Source organism: Lagopus muta, chromosome 2 (assembly GCF_023343835.1).
Source record: "Lagopus muta isolate bLagMut1 chromosome 2, bLagMut1 primary, whole genome shotgun sequence".
Taxonomy (NCBI): domain Eukaryota; kingdom Metazoa; phylum Chordata; class Aves; order Galliformes; family Phasianidae; genus Lagopus; species Lagopus muta.
This window is the reverse complement of record NC_064434.1, coordinates 68,587,025-68,612,150: the sequence shown is the minus strand read 5'-3', so window position 1 is coordinate 68,612,150 and position 25,126 is coordinate 68,587,025. Positions and strand designations below refer to the sequence as shown.

At 41.6% G+C, this 25,126-nt stretch overlaps 2 protein-coding genes across 2 annotated transcripts in view; one reads left to right on the top strand and one right to left on the bottom strand.

Annotated features, from left to right (window-relative positions):
• Positions 1 to 10,752, bottom strand: part of LOC125689555 (sulfotransferase 6B1-like) — a 37,418-nt gene extending 26,666 nt beyond the window's left edge. Inside the window, exons 1-2 of the mRNA XM_048936861.1 lie at positions 10,650 to 10,752; positions 10,406 to 10,542 (exon numbers count right to left, since the gene is read on the bottom strand). The gene's annotated coding sequence lies outside the window, so the exon portion shown is untranslated. The remainder of the gene's footprint in view (positions 1 to 10,405; positions 10,543 to 10,649) is intronic.
• Positions 10,227 to 24,065, top strand: DACT2 (dishevelled binding antagonist of beta catenin 2). The gene is given in 6 exon segments (XM_048935727.1): positions 10,227 to 10,278; positions 10,608 to 10,807; positions 10,809 to 11,357; positions 16,833 to 16,965; positions 18,379 to 18,666; positions 22,026 to 24,065. Coding segments are annotated over 6 exon segments (3,018 nt in total). The 3' UTR covers positions 23,822 to 24,065.
• The last annotated feature ends 1,061 nt before the right edge of the window (positions 24,066 to 25,126 follow it).

Here is a 25,126-nt window from a genome sequence, read left to right as displayed (position 1 = left end):
TCTGACAAGCAAGCTCAGAGGTAGTTAATTACCTGGACACTTTTCAAGAAAGACTTAGCTATGTTCACAGTCAACCAGGATTAATAGCTTGAATAGACAGACAGTTCATATGTAGGAAGTACTGAGTCCTTACCACTTAATATTTCCTAGTATTGCTATGACTGTCATGCACTCTAGCATCACTTGTGCTTCTCTAGGATTTAGAGAGTGGCATCTTTTGGGAAAACAACTCTGCTTTCTCAGTCTTGATGGAGGTCTAACCCGGCACCCTCTTCATAAAGACCCCCTTCAGTTTCTGCAAGCTCTTGAACACCTGTCCACACAAGAAAGTACTGCACAACACCTATTTGACTATAAGAATATTTAGCAGGAGGTAAAATTCAATATACTTATTTTGTAGCTTGGCACAGGTGTGAAGAAAGAGTATCTGATATCACTGCAGCCAAAAGGACAGCAAGAGAAATAAGAGATACCACGTACACTCACATTCTTATACCAGAAAGGCATGTGGAAAAGTTGTATGGGCCTCTTGTGTTAAGGGAAAACATGTTAAGTGCTGTAGTATGTATTTCACATAATACTGAATAACCTCAGGCACAATTAACTGATACTGCATTATATGTCAAAGCAAATGGTTTGATTAAGGAAGATTTAGATACGAGTTGCTGATATTCACACACACTACAAGTGATTTTAAGGACCTAATATTTTATAAAATGCTCTAATTTCCTGACTTCTATCTTACCCAACTATTCCTATGGCAATGTATTTCATAGTCAACCAAGTCTAATAAAAATGCAATTTCATAATTCTGTGATATAAATGAGAAATCTTCTCAGGTACAATAAGTGACAATAAATGTAAATTTGCTGAAGAGGAATAAGTTGAAGGATGACACAGCACAGTCAGAAGACACAGATAATGTATGCATGCGTGTTTGTTCACTGCCTATTCACACAAAAATTGGTGAACAGCAATGTTAAACTCCGTAGCCTCATGAGCAGAGGAATTAGAGATCAGCTATGCATCTCCCATTCTTCTTCCCTGGCCTGGAATGTGCAATATGTGTTTTAGCCCATCCCATTGCTCAGCACACAGCCACTATCTCAGCATGCATGTAAGTTTTCAATTTGTTTTTCCATAGTTCGCTAATGACTTAAAACGTCCCCTAATCACCATCCTGCAGCAAATAATGAAATTAGCAGACCCTACATGAGAACAGCAAAGCATGTGAATGCTGCCAGTGCTGACATGTCAAAGCAGTTTTACAAACCTGCTCATGTTACAGGGCATGCTGAAAAAATAGTTTTGCACAGTAAGAACTATCTTCCTATTCTTCAAATGACAGGAGCTGCAATATGCCTGAGAGCAAAGAACCATTTCTGCAAAGTAATACAGGTTTTTTCAGTAGTTAGGTTTAGTTAACCTTCATAGGAAATAAAAAAGTGAAAGAGCAATAAATACCATTATTTTAGTTTTCCATCTTTTTAGAGATGAAAAGTGAAGCAAAAGTTTCCTTCATTGCTTAGAAAAGTTCACCACAGTATTGTTCCACTGATTCAGCATTCAGCAGTACTGCAGTGGTGTGGTGTACACAATAACTTTTGCCAGTTTACAGCTCTGAGGCAATTTCTGCTATGGTTTTACCACTGACCCACCTACTGGAAAAATGGGGAAAGAGTGAAGGCTCTGTGAATAACTCTTCCAATGTAGCCTGCAGGAAAACATGCTCTCCAAGGCATGTTTTGCACACAGGTGTGCTTCTTATACAGAGGGGTAAGGTGATGATTGGAACACACAACTGAGTATGTGTGTTTCCATACAGTTGCATCCTAGTGGAATTAGGTTTTAATACTATTAGAATAAAACAAAGAATTGATAAGGTCTTTTCTCCGGTCTCAAATGTTGCTGACATTGATGCCCTTCTACAGGCATACATAGATCTGCATTTTCTAATGGAAGTCATTCAAGTGAATACATTACCCAGCCACCACAGCACTCAGCATGACTTTTAACAAGCAATCATACAAACCTCATTAACTGACAAAACTCACAAAAATATTCCCACCATTTATGCACGTCAGTGAAGCAGACTGTATCTGCCCCATTTTATCTTTACTGAAAGAGAGAAAGCATTTCAAAGCACATCCAATAAAATCTGCAGTCTTCACAAGTCAGTAAGTTGTTGACGTAGGTATTTCTTGTTGGTAGAGGTGGTGGGCTATTTTTAGAGAAAGAATCCAAGAGTAGCAGTCCTCTTAGCATCCAGCAAGCTAAAAGTGCATTATCTGAATGCATTCAATGTCTGTTAGTCAATAAATGCTATCCTCTGCATTGCAGTCTAACCCCCATTACCTGCACAGATCTCCAATGCAAATAAACAGAAATGTCAACTATACCAGCATTCTGTAAGACTCTAAGAATTTTTTTTTTTTTTTTTTAACATGTTTCTCCTGGTTATCCTTAAAGTAACAGATCGATTTTTAACAAAAGACATTTCATTCTGAATGCTCTTATCCAGAACGTGAAGAAGTATTTTACAAGATTAAAATAAGTGGACCCTAAGCTTCAGTTTAGAGAGATATTAAAGTGTATGCCTGTCTTTAAGCACAGAAGTAGAGCTATTGACTTCAGCAGGACCAGTCACCTATTTTGAAGTAGCCAAGTGTTTAAATACCCTGCTGAATAGGTGCCTTGGGGCTTTCTAACCATATGTCTTGAAATTTTTTGCCATCTTTAACTAAGCTTGTCAATATGTTGCTATGAAAGAACACGGTATTAAGTTTCATTCTTGGTGGAAAAACTATTTGGGATTATTTTGCAATAAGCTTCAAATTTCACCTGTCCTGAAAAGAGGTAGTACCCTTCCTTTATAGGGCTTCGGAGTTAACTAGAGAGACCTTGAAGAAGGACCAAAGGAAAATTTTATACTGAAGAATCACACATTGATGTTTAGTTCTTCCTGTTGGAGATACATTCCTTTTTCAAAGAAGTAGGCTTAACATATTGCACAAGACTGCTTTTGCTTTGTTTTTCAGAGAAGTAAGTACGTCGAAAATACCAATATCATAGATCACACACAAAACAGTGAAAAGACAGATCCATATGCAAATGCTAGTTAAGACTCTGACATGATTTGTCCAGTGTGAAATATGAAGCAATGGGATGCCATCCTCCAATTGCTGTAACTTTAGAGGTTATGATGATTCCATTTGCTCTTAATGCTGAACAAGTGAAAGGAGAAAACTGGGATTCCTCAAGCTAAATGAAAATGATAAATGATCAAATCAACAAAATAACAGACTGGGATTCCAAATATTTTTAGAAGACAAGTGTGGAAACCAGAAGTACTTCAAATATTAGCAAAAAGGCCCAAAAGTACAAATAGATAAAGCATGTAAAAAAAGAGAGCAACCATCAAATGTCACCTGGATTAATCTAGTATGCAAACAGAAAAAATGGCAGCTTGGATAGGCAAATATAATTACTTCTATTGAAAAGCTGTTGAAGGGTAATGAAGTAAAGGAAAAACAATAATTAAGAGCAAGGACCGAACGAGAAGAAGTGCCTGGAACTGTACTACTAATAGCTGGAATTATCATTAATGATCAGGAAGAGATTTTAAACAATAATTTAATGAAATCTCCAAGTGATAGGAAAATGCTGAGCATTATGAATGCTAATGAGAGCATAAAAACAGTGCTGCAGGGCCCACCAAAATCAGGAAGATAAGATTATGCTGGGAAAAAAAAAAAAAAAAAAAAAAAAACACTGTAGTCATTGGGAGAAAATGTGGAAAAGAGGGAAACTGGGAGAGAGAATAGGCAATAATGTCAGGACTGACTTGCAGTCAGTTCTGAATTCTCATTGAGATGCCGATGAGAGAGATTGATGTAAAAGAAGTTATCACCCTCACAGAAACCAAATTAAATCTTTCACTTATTCCAAAGTTTCTTAATACCTGTTTTGTGTTCAGTCACATGAGCAGGTAGAGGTGCAGTGACTGTCTGAGCAGTGGCCTCAGACTGACTGTACTCACCACATGCTCTCCCTGGGCACCTCTGGTAACAATCTGTTATAAACTTAGACCTTTACCGTTCAAATGATTTCTTTGTGCTTCAGCTTCTTCTCAGTCCAATGAGGACAGCAGCGCCTTCAAAGTTCCTGCCAAGAAGCCATTATAGCCATACATAATTGCACCCCTTCTTTTCTGGCTTAATTCTCAAGCTTCTGTCCTCAGGCTCATCCTAGTTATTCTTTGCCACTCCTTTTGCCTCCCTGGATTTCTAGTGCCCACCATTTTCTCTTTTCTCCTGCATATTCTGCACTTTGAGTCCCCATCTGTAAAACAGTTGATCCTGATCTACAGTTTATGCATCTATCCACAGATATATGAACAGGTACACATTCTTACATGGTCTAAAACAAGGCCTTTCTGACAAGAAGATTTCAGTTGGAAGGCACAAACTGGAGAAAGGTGAGAAAGAACGCTTTCATGATAACATGTATAAGTCCTGAGGGAAAGCTCATCCCTCCTCCCATCTGCACAACTCCCACCACCCTGCTGGGAAGAACAGGAGAGAATCAATCTGCAGACTTGGAAAGAAATAAACAGAAATAATCGCAAAAACAGATGGACACCTCCTAATCCCTAGTAGCTGTTTTTAGAAGATCCTCTTCATAAAGATCACACCCAAACTCTGTTTTCGTAGCAGAAGCTGTACGCCAGCTGCATTCTCACTTCTTTTCCCTCTATCCATTACCTTGTAAGCTATAGTTCAAAAAGTCACTTGTTTCAATTCAAATTGAATTCTCTGACCTCTAGAAAGAGACCATCTCACCAGTGATTTGTTTCTTTCTAATTAAAGTAATCCTTGAGACATCATCATTCCTTAAGAATAATGTTTTCAAAAGCAGCTGCTCTGCTAATTAGGCACAATGCTTGGATGAATGCAATTTGCTTACAGTCACCTCTCAGAGCAAGACAAAGTACTGTGCTTTCTGTGGCAAACAGTGCTAGCACAGAACTAGCACGACATAGTGTGGGCAACGTAATGGTTTAATCAACTTTCAGATTATTCTTAATTGCTGAAGTTAACATTTCCTGAAAATAACAAAAGGTTCTATCCCAATTCCTAGGCAAACTCTACACCTCTGAGAGGTGCCTCAGCCTTCTCCATTAAAAGATATGCTCAGAACAGGCCTTCTTGGACATGAACAGTAATGACAGGTACAATAATTGCACTTTGGATTATCATAAGTAGGATAATGACTTGTTAGGCTCAATCCACATCTGGATTCAGTGTTCTCCAAATAACCTCCTACACATCTGCCAGATGCTAACAGCTCAGAAATATTCCTTCAGGCAGTACCTCTGCATGAGACATTCAGCAGGATAGACAGCAAGAGGCTTGCAGAGCTCCCAGGAGCAACAAGAAAGTTTAGGAGACAGAGAGGCAGGATGGCAAAGTAAAGATGATGGTGTACCCAAGAAGTTCCTGTCATGCTAAGATGCAGTCCCAAACAGCATGGGATGAGTTTCTCTCTCAGTTAATGCTGTGCATGCCAATGTCAGTACAGGCTAAAACCACAGCTAAGAGGTACACAGACTGAAGTCCATACAGGAGAGACTTACCTCTCCACAAGGTGGTAATACTAAAAGGATTCTGAATGATTTTTCCAAAACAAAACATAAGCAAATCTGGAAAACAAGCTGTAGTTTCACTCTTGAAGCTGTCTAGTATTACCACTGCATTTTCTGTACGCTGGACTTCATCCAAAGCCAACATTCAACTATTCTCCTTTTAAATACATCTGGAGGTCAATACAAATTGCCCTCCCATTAACATTAGTCCCACACAAAATGGCTAATATGTATTCATAATACAGGGAGTAAAGTCACTTCGTGGTGAAATTAACGATGTGGCTTTACTTCCAAGACCAGCTACAAGTAAAAGTGTTAACATCTTTGTACAGCTTCATTTGCAAAATAGGGTAAATAACACCTGCCTAATTTCTGATGGTTTAGGACGCTTTGAGGGCATTTCTATACCAGAGGCGTGGGCACACCCAAGCTGACTGCATAAGAGCAGCTCTCTTGTTGTGTTTAATAATTGTATTCCTCATTTTTATAAGAATTCAAACAAAAATACTCCATTTTCAATTTACCAAAATGTTGACTGTTCAAAACTGCAACCAAAGAAAAAGACAACTCTCCTTGAAAAAAAATTTAACAGAACTACATTAACAATATAATAATAAGTAGTCTGAAAAATCAGACCAAAGGCGTCTCCAACAGGCACCAAAATGAATATCTCTGAAATGAAATGCAGTGCCTCAGAAGTGCCTCCTAGAAAATAACAACAACAAAAACCTGCACACTTTTTGGGATGTTGTAAAGACAGTATTAGTTCCTACTCATATAATCAAAGAATATTAGGCTGTTGTAATCACAAAATAAACAAGAGAGTTAGGCAAAGTAGACTATGATAACAAAAGAGAATAAATGGAAGGCTTACCCTTATCCTAGGCTCACCCACAAAACACCAGTAGAGGCGATCTCCAGAAGGGATCCTTCCCTACTGGTAGCCGGCTCTTAAATAGGTCTAGGAGGCACTTGCCTAGAAGGCCCATTGCCTTCACCTGTGTTCCTCTGGCTGACTCATTGCTCACCTCAGGTGATCAATCAGAGGTTCAGGCCGTGACTCAGCAGTTCCCATACACTACTGTAAGGTACTTGTAAGTTAGAATGCAAAGCAGCTTCAGTAATCCACAGTAAATGAGGCAACAGGATGTGAAATGGTCACCCACTCACTACACAATTTTCATTCTATACACAGCATGAGAAATGGACTGGTAGAACTACACTGAGCAATCATATCATATAAACTAGGGCCCCGAGTAAGGTTATGCAGATAAACTGTGTTGTTACCGTTTTGGTGTTTGATTTCACAATCATTTAATCAAACCTTTACTACAGCTTTCTCTTAAAACACAATTTATGTAATGACCTCAGAATCCACATATGCAAAACAGAAGAATATCATAGAATTCACTGCTATCATAGAATAGAAAAAAAGGTTGGAAGAACCCTAAAGCCTATCCAGCTCCAACCCTCTGTGGTGGGCTGCACTGCCACCCACCACATCAGGCTGCCCAGGGCCCCATCCATCCTGGTCCTGAACACCTCCAGGGATGGGGCATCCACAGCTTCTCTGGGCAGACTCACCACTTTCTGAGTAAAGCTTTCACCTTTGTAACTACCATTGTCCCACATAATCTCATAGTTTTAAACCTGGGGGCAATTCACACCTTTCACTTTTTCCCCCCAGAAATCAGATTGCACAAGCTATTTGTGGAGTTATCTGAAAAGATTAGGTGACATCAGAAGAGTTCTGGTGAAGTAATCAGTACAAAACAGGGGATAATCAGGAATCTGATTAGAATAAAGATACTGCTGTGATATAGCCCATTTGGGACTTAATGTATGAAAACATTACAAAAAAAAAAAAGATGAAAGAAAATTAAGAACAAAAAGATAATAGTTCTTTGCAAGTGAAGGAGGAAAAGAAAGATATATGACCTCATATTATATAATTCACCTAGCAACTATACACTAAGCCAGGTATGTTCAACTCATGCCCAGCACAGCTTGCAATATGGCCACTCCCTGCCTCACACCATCACTGAGTAATGCCAACTAAAGTTATGGCAAATAATTGTAAGCATCTGGATACATTGGCAAAGCACTGCCCTGTGAATGGAAAAAAACATGCAGCTGTGCATTCCATTTTTATAAAGGAATATGAAAACAGGTTTCAAGATCACCAAAAAGTTATCAACTTTCTTGTCTACTTCCGATTCCATTTTCAGTCAACAAAAATACATGACCTGCACAATTTCAAATGGAATGCATTGAGTTGCAATCAGATATTCAACCCCCAAGATCTGATCGTGTCTCTCTACTGGAGTTTTGTAAGCCTTACCATTGCAGAAAGAAGTATTCCTCAATCAAAGTCATGTGTGATTCACATCATCACTTTATGACAGTATGTACAGTTGAAACTATTTCTTTTCAAGGATGAAGAACAGGAAAACTAAAATTTCATCAAGAATTGCAGCCACTGCCATCAAACCAGGCCGATACATTAGTTCCACAAAAACAAGGTCAAATATCCCACTAGTTTCAGGGTTTTGTGACTTCCTTTTTGTATTTTAATTAATAATAAAAATGTTTTGTTACTTATATACATTGACAGTATTATATATTTTATGAGGCCTGCTCCAAAAGTAATGCCTCCTATTTTATGATGCTGGTCCACAACATCAGAGGTAGATGTTTGTGATAGGGCAGTAGAAGCTGAAGCTTCCCACCAATATTGTTACATTTCGTTGCTGTGAGACAGATGGCAGCAGAGGGGCAGCCTGACACAACAACACCTGACATGTAGGTAAGTTCCAAGCACAATGTGTTACTGAATTCCACCATGCAGAAACAGTTGCACCCATCGACATTTGTCAACACCTGCCAACATTCACGTAGACCAGTGGATGTAAGCACAGCGAGGTGGTGGGTGGTGCATTTCAGCAGTGGCAAAAGCAACTGTGGGTCACCTCTGCTGGTGCAGGATTCTATAAGCATGACACTAAGGCTCCTGTTCATTGCTGACAAAAATGCAAAGCTAATGGTGGTGACTATGTTGAAAATTAGTGTTTTGTAGCTATGAATTTGCTCTATCAGCAATACTGTGCTCATTGTATCTTTTGTAGTTCCCATGGCAATAAATAGGAGGCCTCACTTTTAGAGTGACCTACATATATGCAGCCCAAGATGATTCTTCTTCACCCAATGCAGCCCAATCCAACCAAAAGGTTGGACACACATACACTAAGTGGTATTTGCGTGACTTGTATTAAACAAGTTAAAATACGGTTTGAATAAAATAAGAAACTGTGCTGTATGTCTGTTTAAACCAACTCCAAGCCAAGTGATTTAGAAAATGCTTCAGTTCCTCGTATCTGCAATGCCATTTTGCAAGATCCTAGTCACATGTGGCACACGGCTGGTAGTCTGCCACCCTTCACCTAAGAGGAGGCAGCACTTTGTGCTCTCTTTTGTCAGCACCTTGAAAAGCATCTCACTTTTGCAGTCAGTTTTTCTTCCCATCTAATAGATTGAGTACTTTGAGGCATTTCTCTGCATAAAGGATTTCAGTGAGATGGACTGGGAGGACAAACAAACAAACATAGATTACATCATTCATATTGTACTCTTTATAAAACATTAACTAAGCACCCCAGGGTTGTGATCGTCAGTCATACTTCTTCATGAGTTCCATCCAAAACCTGTCGGAGTAGGATCTCTCTGAACCCCTTTGGACCAACATCTAGGGCAGATGTTCCTAGACCATTAAATAGACAGACCATGAAATCTGTAAAAAGCAACATAGTAAAGGCAAGTCTTGGTCTTACTGATGCTGCCAAATAATGTGTTTCATGGGATTCAGTGAACAAACACATCAATAACTTGGCCTCCTAGAAGGACATGGTTTTCACATTGCACTAGTGCTTCTGGCACTTCTACAGCTAGGGCCTGCTGCCAGGAAAGCTAGGCTGGTTCAGTCTTGGAGGAGGAAATGGCCACCCACACATGGTATTCAAAGAAGACTACTTGGAGAACAACTGACAAAGCAACAGGCTCAACTTATGTATTCCAGTACAAACTCAAGTGGCATTCAAATTAAAGTATGCTAGCTTTTAAGGATACATCAAAGGACCAAAAGGAGATAACCACAGGCTAACCAATTTACTGCTTTGCAGAGAATCATACACCTTTCTGAAATTATTAGAATCTCCTTGAACGTAATACAGTGATTTCAGGTTCTCTGGGATTCAAATGCTTCCTATTTCAGTGTAGGCAACAGAACATTATGTAGTCCCCACTATGTTCACCAGGCTCTTGGTATCAGGGCTTCTTCTCTCCTTTGCTTCACAGTAAGGTATGTACACAGCTAATCCATTGCCTCTTAAGAAACTTTAGCTGCCTGTCTTGGGAGCTTTAAACAGTTGCATCTCTTGGTAGAAGCAGCTCCATAGACTTGAATTTCCATGACCAAACATTTTCTAGAACCCATTCAAAATAAATTCTGAGCTCTTGAAATGACTTTTTGTGAGGCTGAGAGATACATTGAACCCACAAAATAGATGTTTGTTGTGCTTCCAAAGACATGACCAAAGATTCAATACTAAATAGCAAATGCCTGCAATTAGATGAAAAAGGTTGGTTTCTAGAGAGTAAGGAGACATGTGCCAACCCTCTGTGTGTGTGCCTAATGTGAAAGCGTTAACGAACAAGGGAAGGAATGAAGTTACAAGTACCATATGTTTTGTAAGGGAAATTTTATACCTGAGAGCTCTCAGTACACTAAAATCCTCACTGTTTTCAAATGGACAATGTCAGTCTTGTGCACATGTTGTAGAACCGCTGACAGGCAAACCAGACCAGATCTTGACTCGCAGGGCTCGGCCAGGATCTGAAAGAGTCTGAAGGGAAGCAGAAAACATTCGTATTTTCAGAGACGCTCTGGGCAGGAAACGTCCCCCTACAGCGAGCACGTTCTCCCAGGACACAGACATAGACACTGCTATACCCATCTCTGCAGGCTCCTGCTCGGAGGGTGCTCTGTCCCGACCGGGACGGGCGCTCCCCAGCAGCTCTCTCCCGAGGACGAAGGGAGGACGCCCTGCCCTTCCCCGCCGCCGGGAGGGGGCCGAGGCGCGGGCTGCCCCCAGGGCAGGGGTAGGAGCAGGCAGGCAGGCAGGAGCCGCCCCGTGCGGGGAGGAGGCAGCGCACGGGCGCTGGCTCCTCTCCAGGCATTTCCACCCCGAGAGGTAGCCCCGGCGCTGCAGCCCTCTTCCCTTCCCTGCCTCCTCCCTCTCTCGCTCCCTCCCCCTTCCCCACCTCTCTTCCAAAACCGCAGGAGCCGCCGCGGCCACGCTGCACTCTCTCTGCCGCCAGCCGCGGAGCGGTGCGAGCGGCCCTGGCCGCAGGCACGGCCCGAAGCGGGACCAGCCCCGCCGTCTCCCCGCCGCCCCACTGCCATGGCCGGGGCCGCGGCCCAGCGCTGAGGATGCTGCTGGGCGCCCCGCGGGCGGGCGGCTGGGATCGCGGCCGGGTGGGCGAGCGGCTGCAGGCGGCACTGGCCGGCCTCCAGGAGCTCCAGGTGCTGCGGGAGCGGCAGCGGGAGCTGGTGCGGGCCGCCCTGGCTATGCCGACGGGCGAAGGCGAGCATCCTCTGCGCGCCCACAGCAAGGAGCTCCGACTGGAGGCCACCCTCACCGCCCTCAAGGAACAACTGGTAAGAGACGGGACGCGCCGGGTAGGGGGGGAGGAAGGGGGAAAGAAAAATAAATAAATAAATTTTTTTTTTAAAAAAAAAAAGGCACCACCGCTATCCCCTCTCGTCGGAACTCGCGGGGAACCGTGCCTTATAACGGACGGCCGGACCTGGGCGCGGTGTCGGCAGCGGCTCCGCGCAGGACGGGCGCTGCGGGAAACCTTCAGCCGGCGTTGCGCGGGGCCGGGAGCGCTGCTGGATGCGGCGCTGTGCGGAGATGAGAGGAGGGCGCGGAGCGCTGCTGCAGCGTGAGCGCTGCCAGGTGCGGCGTGGGCGCCCGTGTGCGTGTGCCCGTGTGTGTGTGTGTATACACAGGTGCGGGACTGCATGCGGAGAAGGCTCTCGTGCGCACTCAGCACTTTGCTCTCCCACGGACAGTAATAGCTGAATGCCAGGCCTTGTGCTTGCTTCACGCTTGCTTCACGCTTTTGGGACAGAAAAAAATCCCGCTAGCTCGTGACTGAAACGAGTTTCCAAAGTGAGGCAGCAATCACAGCTTTAATCTCCAAGGTGGGCAATTGCGCACCTCAGTAATCTCAATGCAGAGACCTCTTAGTGTTGGCACAAGGCTTGCTGTCAGTTGTCGTCCGGGTGCGAACGCGGCAAGGACGCTCGCTGCTATCGCAGGTCTATCAGGCGGCAGCTGGGGAGAAGATTGGCTCGGACCTTCGGGGCCGCCAGATGTGAGAGCACACGAGAGGCCCTGTGGTGATTAAAGTGAAAAACCGCAGGATGAGTGGGCTGCCGCCGCCTGATTACCTGTCACACATCATGTTAACTAATGACTCCACTTCATACACGTGTTTAACAAAAAGAAAAAAGAACTGAAAGTATTTATTGCCCGTCTGGGGCCACTGGGTTAACAGAAACACCCCATGACCCCTGACCAGAGTGACTATTTGTTTTTGTTATTTTTTTTTTTTTTAAATGTCAGCTGTTGTGCTTTAATTACTCATTTGTTTATGTATTTTTCACATAAGGGCTGAAAATAGAAGATTATCTTGTCAGGACTAGATGATCCTGGATCCTTAATGATTCTATGATGCTATTACTGTACTGGTACTTGAGAAGGCTTTCAAGGGCATGGGAGAAACTAGACGATAAAATGAAAGAAATGGTCCCTTGGGCCTGCATGATTCGGAGGGCGAGAGTATCTCAGTGCTGAGGAAAGATGGTTTCAGAAGGACATACCAGTGTAAGATGGGGAACACCTTCTGGGGGTACTTGGGAGGGAAGCGATGGAAACACTTGAGTGGGGAAATTCACAATGGCATCAAACCAGGGGCAGGTTCTTCCACAGAACTGCGGTTGTCTGTGAATGCCTAAGGTTGTCATACAAAGCACTTCCGATTGACCCGTGGCTGCTGGAAGCCTTCCAGTCTGGCATCTCAGTAGCCTTCTGTTGTTGTTTTTCTCCCTGCAAATTGCAGACATATATTTAAAGAGGTGCAGACCTCAACTTTGCATTATACTAAAATAAGCATAAGTGAAAACATGGTCTTCAAAGAACTGTTAGGTGTCCACAGATCCTAAGAACTGAGACCACAGACTGAAAAGAAGTTCCTTTGTGCCTTGTGGTCAGCATATTGCAGTCAAACCCTTTGAAAATTTTGTTCATGATCACAGGAAATTAATTTAAAACTAAAAGCAACAGGGAATGCAAAGCACAGCATTGCTCGAGGAGTGTTATGTCTTCATCATTGTTGTTCTTGGCCCAAGGACAGTGAAGTATGTGATCACGGCTCTATAAGCTTTCAGATTGAGAAACTCATTAACAATGTAAACATGGTTTTGCCTTGCAGTGTGTCTTGAGCCAAGTTTCAAGTAGGGTTGTAGCCCTGGGCTTTTGTGTGGCGGTTGTTGAATTCATAAAAAGTTTGGTCTTTGCAACATGAAATAGGGAAATTTTATCAGCCAGAGCTGGCTGAGGGCTTCCAGGCAACAGATACAAGATCAGTAAGAGTCAGTTCAGGCTTCTCCTGTGATATGAAGTTGAGAAACTGAAGTACAGAGGCATCCTGAGGAGTCAGGCACAGAAATTTCCTGAGGAGTTGAGTGCTACCAGCAGGATCAGATGGAGCGGAGCCTTCAAATGCTTAAGGAACCATTTGCGGATGTCACTCCAGCATCCCAGTTTCTTCCTCAGCAACTAGCCTATCCAGAAGTTTGTCTTAGGCAGCAAGGCCACAAGCTTTCTGCAGCCCCAGCAACCACAGGTTATTTTGCCCTACAAATAGCTCTTTATCATGGTCAGGGGCTCTTCTGAGAGGTGCAAGATACTGTGATTATCTGTAGTAAATACTGGGAAAAGAAGCGGATGTGATGCCAATAATGATCCCAGAGGTGCTAATCTAGTCTCTTGGCCAAACTCTATCATGGTGACCCCCAGGAGAAAGAAGAGATGCAAATAAATTCAGACAGTACAAAGAAAGAAGTCTGTGACACTTTCATTAAGTAGGCAGATACCTAAGGCAGCAGCATACAGTATTTCTCACACTTTCCCAGATAATATATTTATGAGATCTTGTTGATTTAATTGAAATCCGATGATTTTGTTTTGCAAGCCTGTGATGTTAGTAAATGTAAAAAATGGACAGCAATTACATGAAAAGAAAATAAAACACTTGGTACCTTGCATTTTGCACATTTTTTTCTCCTTTGAATAGTTCTCAATAGGAGAAAACATCTTGTAAATCCTGGATATGTATATTTTGAATATTAAAGTTTTGGTCAGCTGAGAAAAATAGGTGCTTGCAGAAGGAATTCATCTTGCACCAGAATAAGGGTCTGAGACAGACTCGTTTGCTTTGCAGTATCAGTCAGAAAAGACCGAAGAGTGAATAGATTTTTAGATGTACAGGCCGAGGTAGGATTAATGCTATATTCTTTTTCATTCTAAAATGCAGTTGGATTAATAAAACCAGTATATGCTTGTCTACGACCACAGCAGTATATATCAAACCTTACTGCTGAACTGAGCTGATGAATAGAAGAGCAGAATAGTCAAACCTTATGAGTGCTTTTTGGTGCCTTGATTCTGGGTGCCAATTCCTTCAACTCAAAGGAACCTGCTTTGCAAAGAGTGTTCATCCTTTTGAATAGTGGATAGTATGATGATATCCCAGGCTTGGCTCCAGAATGAACTGTAGTCCATCAGTAGTACAAGTTGATTTGAAAAGCTTGGTCCTGCATTGTACAGTGTGCAGAAGAAGTCGCATCTGTGTTGCCCAAGCAAACAGATGGTTTCACCTTCCAGGTTTTGTCTTATATAAAATTCATATTGTGAATTAGGGAAGTGTATTTAGGTTTTATTGTTCTGGGTGCTGTTTAGCATAGTTATTACAACAATAACAACCTCAAGCAACACACTGGAAAAGTTGTCCTTATCCAACCAGTGTGAGAAGTGCCTCTTGTCTTGGAGAACAGAAGGAGTTAACTGAAAGATCAAAGCTATGAAGTCTGCCAGAAACACGAAAACCCAGTGGTGTGAGACACCATAAAAGGGTTAAAGATGATGATGTAAATCATGTGTGTTGGTTAAAATGCTGTGAAAGCGCAGACAGAACCTGGAGGTATAATAAATAATCTTTGAATACCTGAGAGCCTTGTGGCCTCTCCGTCATTAATCAGAAACCACAGACTGAGGGATTGGCTGGCAAAACATTAATCATTAAGCAATTAATTCCAGCCATGATTTCCTGAGTAGGTGGGATTGAAGGAGGCATGGCATGTTTTTGCTTTTTTGCTATAAAGGAAATGAAGAGGGATTGAGGAGGTCATACATTCATCATGTAGATGGGATAGAAAATCTCCTTTATTATCCTGGTCTTCCTTCTGTTTATGTGAGACAGGAAGCGTGAAAATCACCACCTGTTTTCCTACGAAGCAATAACGAACTTGTTGAGCTTAAACATTTCTAGATGTGCAACACTAACAGAAAGGAGCTTTATTTCTTGTGGCTTATGTGTTTTCTAGTTCTCTATAACAGCGTGCAAAAAATACTTTCTTAGTTTTTTCATTATCAACAACCTTGTGAAACTCAGGACATCTGCCTTTTGCCTTTTGTTTGAGTCTCAGTTTCTAATCATTTACTGATTACTGAAGGATCTTTGCTTTCCTTGTGTTTTCTATTTATAGCTGAGGAGAAACCTAAAAATGCAAATTTTAAAAGGTGAATAATCGCAACATAAGGAAAGTGGAGGTGAAAATACGTACATGCTGATTTTCATTTTCTGCACATTCTTTAATTTTGTAGATACTTTCAGGGACCTACATATTTATTTACTTATAAGGGGTTGGAAATGCTGCTAGAACTGCCATTTACACTTTTAAATGTGAAATGTACTCATAAAGAAGGATCATTTTCAAGAGTGTTTCAAGAAGAATGTTTTTCTTGCCATTACTGAATGGAAACCTGGCTTTACATAGGTTATGAGCACCATTTTACGACCAACTTCAAGAGACTACCTTTCTTTAGAGTGCTGTAGGATGCATGGCTAGGCATGATATAATTATAAGCCTCCTAAATAGCGTCTGGGCTTAGATAATTTGCCAGGTGCCATGTGAGAAGTTTGACAGAAACTAACTATGGTTCTTTGACTGGTACCTTAATGATTGGCCATCTGCCCCGCTAAGCTGGCTGCATAAATACTGGGGAAGCAACTGTGGGAGCTGTTACTTCAGATCAGCCTGGTCAGTGACTGCAATAGGCAATAGGCCATGTTGTTATCTTATGAAGGATTATTTTAAATACAGTCACTTTCACAGCAGAATTCAAATGCCAACTCTTCCTTGCATAAAACATATGGAAGTAGCTAGGTAGACATGAGATGTGCAAGGGAATTTTTCAGCAACATAGATGGCACAATTTGTGTAATGTGCTCTTTCTACTATAAGGAGATGTCATCAGACTAAATGTTTTGCAGAATTCAGTATGCTGACTGTACTTTGTGTGCTAGTAGAATATGTACCCATGCACAGTAATTTCCATTCATCAGAAAGTATCTTAGAGTTCTTTCAGGCAATTCACAATGTTGATCTCATCCACTACCCAGAGGCAGTGTACAGAAAATGCAGTACATACATCATATGTTAATTAATGAAAAGACTGCCATCCTGCTTAGTGATACAGTCCCTGCCATAGGTATAACAAAAACAAACAAATAAACAAAGGTTAAAATAGTATGTTCAGAATGATACATTTTGAGAAAACGTTCAGTTGGGCAGAAGGCAATAAATGCTGAGATACAAAACATACTGTACTTGCCCATTATGTCACTTTCATTACAGAGAGCCAATTGCAACAGTCCCTAGCTAAGCAAAATACTTTGAGTGCAGAATCTGACCAGCACAGATGGCCTGAATTCATGTTTTTCTGCCGAGATTCTAACTGTGATTATTCTTCATTTCCCCCTTCTTTTCTTGATTTATGAACAGTCTCGCTTGAGGAGACAGGATGTCGGCTTGAAAAGCCACCTGGATCAGCTTGACCAGCGAATAAGTGAGCTGAAACTGGACGTCAGTAAGACTTCCAGTGAATACTTGGACAGCGACAGCCGCCCCAGCTCAGGTAATGTGCGCTTGGTCATTTATTCCCAGGGATGTGGATTGGGTAGAACTGAAGATGTCAACTGCTGAGCAGAGCTCTTTTTTGTTCTGGTCATAAACAGTGCCCCAGGACTGAGGTGGAGAGTAGTGATCTCACATAGAATGCACACACAGAGGTGATGGGAAATTTCCTGGGAAGTGAATTTACTTGGGAAATGCTGTTTGACTCCATAGTATTTTTTTAATGGAAATTTTTTATTTAAAAAAATGATATTTGAGCCATGAACAGAAAGAGAAAGAGGATACAGATTTATTTATTCATTACTGTGTCCAGCAGAGAATGGCAAAGTGGCTGGAGTACCTGGTAGAAAAGAAGGAGACCAACAGCCAAGTCAGTACTTTGCTTGAATCTGTAGCATCTTGAACTTAACTGAAGCCTTGAAGATCATTACCACTAATGAATTTTTCATCATTTATAGAAAAATGAAGCAGCTTTATTGAAAGAGGCTGAGAAAAATACAACCCAGCAGTTTGATGACTGAAGTTTTCACAGACAGAGAAACAGGTTTCTGGTCTGATTGACATGGAAAGCTGATCCTCTGTCTTTTATAACTGGGAAATGTCTGTTAAAACCAGCTACTGTTATCTGGTCTGTGACAATGGGAACATCTCTTAAACAGAATTCTGAAAAGCCTTCAGTCTTCATTGAGACGAGGAAAGATTTATTTTTTTAACTCTTGAAAACTTATGGGAAAGTCTTCTAATGCCTGATTTATATATAAACATTAAATATTAATACTATCCTGAAATGTTACAAACAGCTGAGCAGAAAAGAGGAATCTTACCGCTAAATAGTTCTTCCAATAGTTTTCAATCATGCATTTTGTATCTATATGGGTATGCATATGGATTTGCAGGATAATACTTGCGGTAGCTCTAAAGTGTGCAAATTTCTGTGAGTGTCAAGAGTGTTCAGGAGTTGAACACTTAGCACATACACAGTTGGAAAGCTAAGTGCGTCCTTTGCTGTTTGTTTTACCTGAGCACAGGCTACTTTTTGTCTACTTTCCTAAGCAAACTCTGCTTGTATGCACCTAGCACAAGTTAGAACAGTATATGATGGTTCTGTTTTACACCAGTTGCATAGCATACACCGCAGACATTCTCCGATGAAGAACAGAGTATGATGGTGCTACACTTAACCCCATGTCACCCTCAGAACTAAATGTGCATATCCATCCTGACCTGGCTCAGGGCCGAAGTACATATGCCGAAGTCCAATAAAAGGTAGCTGCTCTGGAGCACGCCTTTGCAAAATTTGCCTAAATAAATTATCACTAATTTAGCAAATAGCAAATGGAGATTTATCTTCTCTGTTTCTTCCACCTAGTTACTGTAATTCAGAAATATTTTCTTCTTTATTTAAACTCTGCAGGCTTCTACGACCTGAGTGATGGTGGTTCTTGCTCACTCTCCAATTCTTGTACCTCTGTGTACAGTGAGTCCATCTCCTCCTCCCACACCAGTCTCTTGCCCAGCTCTCAACACCCTAAAGCGAGGCTCAGTGTGTTTGATTACCGACCCAAGTCTGCAGATGAAACTACTGTGCACAACACGAGCTTCCAACAGCAGGGAACCTATGTCAGCGATGGATGTCGGATTACAGCAAGCACGGACGTTTCTGGGACTCCTGCCAGGTCCAGACCGAGGCCAGTTTCCACAGGTAATCAATTGCAGAACTGGTGCTCATTCAAGAGAAGGTCAGAGTCCTCTTTATTATTCTTAGAGCAATATACAACCACTAGTGTAATCAATATAAAGCACTCTTTTTAAATACGCAAAGTAAGAATTAATTGAAACCACAGAGCCCAGCCATTTACTGTACCACTTTCACTTGCCTCATACTTGGATACTTATAACAGTAACAAATACGCGGTCAGATGCAATTAGAGATAGAAAAGTATCTAAGTGCATGAGGTAAAATTGTAATGAAATTCTAGATAACTTTTTAATTTTTCCTGCTTCTGAATTTTAAAAAATTGCATATTTGAAATGCCTTGTGTGAAAGTACAGGATGTGTGAAAAATATGAAGTGAATTCAGTATTAGAGTTGTCAAGTTTTACAAGAAAGATTTTAAAACAAATTTTAAGAGAAATTGCCATTTCTAGACTTAATGTCTTTGTTCTCAATCTGTTGTAAAACGAGTGTGATAAGATTTCTTTTTCAAGCCATATTTATTGAAATTAATATGGATTTGCAATATTCTTTTTCATAACTTACTAGGGATAGGGATAACAAGCACCAAATATTAATCAACCATCTGGAAACCAGACTTGACCCTAGTTCTGCATCAATTATGAATTTATGTCACACCTTTACATGTAATGGATTAACCTGATAATGTTCTGAGTCTCTTGTTTACTGAGTTGTTAAGTGGCATCATGTTACTATTCACTCTGAATCCTTCCATGGCCAGAACAGCTTTGTGTTAGGGTGGTTCTTAGGGTGACCCAACCAGATGTGAGGCAGTTCCATTATAGAAGTAGTAAAGCTGTAGACAATGTCTTTTCAGGTACAATGTTCCTGTGATTTTTGCAGCTTCTTGCCCTAGCCTCGCTTACCTCTGGCTTGCTTAGAGCAGAAGCTAAGTCCAGGTATGATGTACCTGTCTGTGCAGACACACCTGAAGTGATTATGGTAAATTGCAACATAAAATCACAATCTTCTCAAGTCTTCTCAGATGCTAATGAGTGGAGCTGGTCTTAATGGTCCTTCCAAATTCAGACTACAGACTTGCTGTTGCAAGGTTTTATTCTTAGCAAATGGGGCTTTTAATGACTTTTGGATATGGAGATAGGCCAGTAGAAAAAGGGATGGTTGATGTTAATCAGGGAAGAGTGAGGATACAGACCTCTTGTAGTTCTCCTTCTTTCCTGCCTCTTACTCCCTGCTTCCTGACTACAACCTCTTCCTTTTTTCAACATGAGAACCATAAGTAGTGGGATTGTTGCTTCCATGTATTCTTGAAAAAACAATTCCTGCAAAATTGACCGTGTTTCAGAGAAGTGAGTCAAGATGTTACTTCAGAAAAGCATCATTTGAAAACTGGAAGAAATTCTCTTTTCCTCTCCTTAGCTTGCCCCCACCAGTAACTACAGGTACAAACAGGTTGCCCATTCTTTCAGTGGCAGCAGGAAAGCTTGCTAAAACACCACAAGCACAGCTTTCTTTTAACCCTTTCCTGGTTTGTTCGCAGTGCTGAGTCACTTCTTTGAATTTTAACTAACTGTTCACTTTGTAGTGAATAAGTTATTCTTGTGAAAAGCTTGTGATCCTGATGCTTTCTCATCGTGTAATGAGTCTGGATTTCTGTTACACAAAGGCATGCTTTGTTTGAGCTAGAACGTGTTTGAGTTTTGCCTTCCCCTTTAGTGTAATGCTGAGGAAAAATCAGTTTGTGGTAGAACAAACCACCTTTTTATGGAACTTCTATGCTGCAGAGAATGTAAAAAGCATTCCTAAAGAATGTTGTAATTATTATGTAATTATATTGTGTGAGATGTCATCATCCTGATCTTTGCTGTAGCAGAGTTGAGAGCACCTTAGGTAGGACACTGCACAAAACTCCAAATTTTAATTCTTCCAGAAGCTTCCTCTAACAGAACAGAAGTAGTCACTGTAACTGAAATATGTTTGGATGTAATGCTTAGCTTTCATGGCAGCACGAATCAGCAGCCAGGAAATTAGCTAGCTGAGAATTTGTAGTGCAGTCTGTACTGCCATACCAAGAAATCCAAGCTAACTGCAGATAGTTCCAGCAGTCTTAGCACCATAGTATTCTACTGGCAGACTCATCCAGATGGAGCACTCCTGCTCCTGAAACACAGCCTGGTTCTCACAGAATAGGAGATGCTCCTGAGAGGGAGATGCAGCAGTCAAATGTAACTTGCCCTTAGACGTCTTTTTTCTTGTGTCAAAATAAGAAGGTTTCTTAGTCCATTTTTCTGTGTAGTTAAGGTAGACTTACTAAAAATCCACACGCAGTCCTGATTTTCTGCCTCGTAGTAAAACCTCTGAATATTTATTTCTGGAATTAAATGTTCCAAGAAGTTTGAGTATAAAGCAAGTTATTTGAGAAAGGCATGAGGCTGGCAATGATAGCAAATTAAATTAGAGACCTGGTTAGGAAGTTTCATTGGATTTGGGGTGGAAGAAAAGTAGAATCACATCACTCTAGTCTATAGGACGATACAGCTTCCAGCCACAAAGAGGCTAAGAAGCACTATTCTGTCAAAGTCCTTCTAAAGCAGCTGGATCAGTACTTTAGATTATACATATACATATACATATACATATACATATACATATACATATACATATACATATACATATACATATACATATACATATACATATACATATACATATACATATACATATACATATACATATACATATACATATTGTTCCCTGTGCAGGTCAGGCTTCCCACTGTGCCATCCAGGCCAGAGCTCTACAGAGCTTCTGCCAACGCACACGCACACACACACGCCTCTTTGTATGCTGGAAATATCAGGAATTTCTTTCTGAGTTATAGTTTTTAATAAGGTAATTTAGACATGAGAAGTCTTTATCCTATCCTGGGGAAAGAGTATGAGAAAATCTGTATTTGTTGCATTGAATAATTTTACCTGATATTTAGCTTCAGGCTGTATGGTTGCTGAATTCTTTTTTCACCTCTACTAAGAAATATTTTTTTTGTGTGTGTGTGTTCCTCTTGATCTGAAATTCTGGAACATTTTTGTATATACAGAGATTCACTTTCGTCTAAGTAGGACAGCTGAAATTTCCTGGAAAGTAATTAGTTTTATCATAGGCAATAAAATGTATTCTAATCTTTGTTTTGCTAAAGCCTTGAGATAATTTGATATTCTTGGAGGACTGAAACTATTTTCTGCATTGATGCTACTGATTTTAGTAAAAGTTAGCACATCCCTCTGTAACAGTGTTTTTAACACAAGCCAGTTTGAGTGTAATTGTCTGTGATTTAATTAGGTTATTTATTTTCATCCACTGTGTAGGTGACTTGGAGAGACTCATTCCAGCAGATGCTAGATTTCAGAAAGAGACAGATCCCAAATCCTCATCGCCTCTGTGCCATGCAGACTTGCACTTGCTCAGCATGGACCCCAAGTTCCAGAATGACTTGGTCTCCAAGAATGGCATTGATGTGTACCCTTACCCAAGCCCCCTTCATGCAGTGGCTTTACAGAGTCCCCTTTTCTCCCTAATGGGGACATCCACAGAAGCAGACCTCCAGGCTTCCCCCAGCAAACCCATGCCTAGTGTGACAGGTCCCACCTTGATTAGGACTAGGCCAACCACCGAAGCCAAAACAGGGGGTTACATCAATAAATTACTGCAGCTGACAAGATGCAAAGGGAACAATCGAGCCGATGCCAGCGAGCGGGTTTCAACAAAGAGCCAGCCAGCCACAATGCACCAGAGACTCATTATAACCCCCAGTGCCGGTGGAGTGAAAATTAACAGCAGCAACAGCCAGCTGGAAAAACAAGCAAGTTCTCTGGAAAGTAACAAAGCTGAAGGAAAGCTGCAGAGAGAGCTGCCGGAGGGGGAATGTGCCAAGCTGCAGGAGGCCATGCACTGTGTGAATGAAGAGCAGCCGTCCGGTTTCCCTGATGCAGAACCATCAGCTGTGAATAGTTGTCTTCCTGCCAAGTCTGCTGCAAGGGGCTCTCCCCTGGCAGAAGCAAGGGAGAACAGTTTGGAGCACAGTTCTTCATGCTCACAGCTGTGCCAGGAGGACTCCAGCTTTTGTACCTGGAACGCTAAAGACACCCCACCTAAAAAGTTGTCCCTCAAAAAATGTGGCAGTGCCAAATTGGCTAATGCTGGAGGTCAGGAGCGAGCAGCACGCGGTGAATTTGTCCACGCTCAGTTTGTCCCTGCGGAATCCCATCAAGTCCGAGTCAAGTTTGCCAGCTCCAAAACAAAAGCAGTGAAGATAAAGAGGAGAAACAGTGAAAAGGTACTACGTCCTGGGAAGCAGGCCTTTTATTTGGAAAAGGTGAGAGGGACTCATGGCACTGCCAGGCTGCCTGCTGAATGGAATCAGCCCCACAGACCACATGGAGCGAAGAGCCTTGCCCGGAGACCTTCGTACTCTGGTGATGTGACTGGCAGGTCATGCTCAGAGTCTAGCTTGTTCCCTGTGCAGGTCAGGCTTCCCACTGTGCCATCCAGGCCAGAGCTCTATGGAGCTTCTGCCAATGCACTCTATTCCCTTGAAGCAACTTGTGAAGACACAGCCAGCAAGAAGAAGCAGCGCAAGTGGCAGTCCACAGTGGAAATCTCTGCCAAGAGCCATGGGGCCAGCCTCTCTGGTGGCTTTGGGGTAGGGGCACCAAGGCAGCCGGGAAGGAGAGCCGGTGTCCTGCGCACTGTCAGTATGAGGGCTCGCCCCAAGAGTCATCACCATGGAGCTTATGCCAAAAGTGAATCAGACCATTCTGAGTACTCAGCAGAGTGTGCTTCCCTCTTTCACTCCACCATCGCAGAGACGAGCGAAGGAGAGGTCAGTGATTTCACTGCTAACCGTTTTGGGGACAGTGAATCCAGTGAAAGTGATTCAGATGACAGCAGTAACAGTAGCAGCCTTGCGCTTGACTATGATGAGGGGGATGAAAGTGAGCTGATCTGGCCTGAAGGATCGGTCAGACAATTGGGGACTGTCCAGGTCTCTTCCAAGCCTCTTCCCCCAGTGCCCAAAATCTGCCGCATCAAAGCTTCAAAGGCACTGAAGAAGAAGATTAGGAGATTCCAACCTGCCTCTCTGAAGGTTATGACCATGGTTTAAAGGAGAGCAAGCATCTGTTTCTTGCCTTGAGACATCCTGCTGGCTCTCATTTGCAAAACAAGAGAACCGATGTGCAGAGAAAAGGACTTGCTTAACGAACTTTGAACAACCTCTGAGTCGGCACAAGGGACCTTTTTGTTTGTTAATGCCTGGATATAAATGTCACTGTATCTAATTTCCTCTTTTGCCATTTATTCTGTAAATACGTATCCATATATATTGTGATGCCTTTTTTTTTTTTTTTGTAACTATGCAGAAGGGTCGTCGTAATAAAAATAAAACGTCAGTAAGAGACAACATGTCCAAACAACCTCTGCCATAACATTTTGCAGGGAGGATCTTGTCCATATGCACATCCACAGGAAAAGCCTCAGATACAAAGGCCTCCTAAGAGGCTCTTTCCAATTGGAGATTTAGGAATGTCCCTCCCTCTTGTGAATAATTCTTTCTAGTCTAAAACAGCATTTATCACTTTTACACTGCTGATATGGAAAAGCTCTCAGTGCTCTCCATAGTTGTACTTTCTTTCAGGACAACTATTCATGTACCATCTCCAAAACTTCAGGAGAATTACTTTGTCCTTCAGTATAAACATACTATGGTTATTGCTAAAGGCAGTTTGTTTGCAAATGAGAGTAAGACTTTTTTGTTTTCAAAACTGAGAGTATAGGGTGTTTTTGTTTTCAGTTCCACCTCTTAATAACATTCTGTGTTATTGTTCATTTATTGAATGAGTGAAAGAATATGAGAGCTTGGTACAACAGTGTATGGGTAACTTGGACTGAGATTATAGCTTTGTCCCTGAAATTACAGACTCAATAAAAATTATTTAATGTACTTCTGAAAACTCTGCTTGTCTGTCTTTCACATCTAAAGCAAAAGGTTCTGGGAAAATGTAAGATGCTGACACTGCATGAGGAGCATTCTCTGGTGGAATAGATGAGCTTTTTCATTATCATTATGCAGAGGGATTATTTATTTTTTAGAGGTTCACTTACAGCTCGGGAGGAACCAGGATCCTTTTCAGCTTCCATGTCAAGAAACATACACTTTAGCAGCTGCTTCTAAACGAGTGAATTTGAAAACTTTTTACATTGAGGACAGTAGTATCTCACTTAAACTGATGCAATTTTACTGTAAGACACATTTGTACACACAACATATTTTGAGTGGACTTGAGGGCACATACACAAAACTTGAAATTTGTTAACAAACTGATAAAGGTACTATTTTGCATTCAGACAAGCAGTCTCAATTCTTTCCTCCGGACACAGGAATTTGGAAGCTGAGCTGAAATTCAACCCG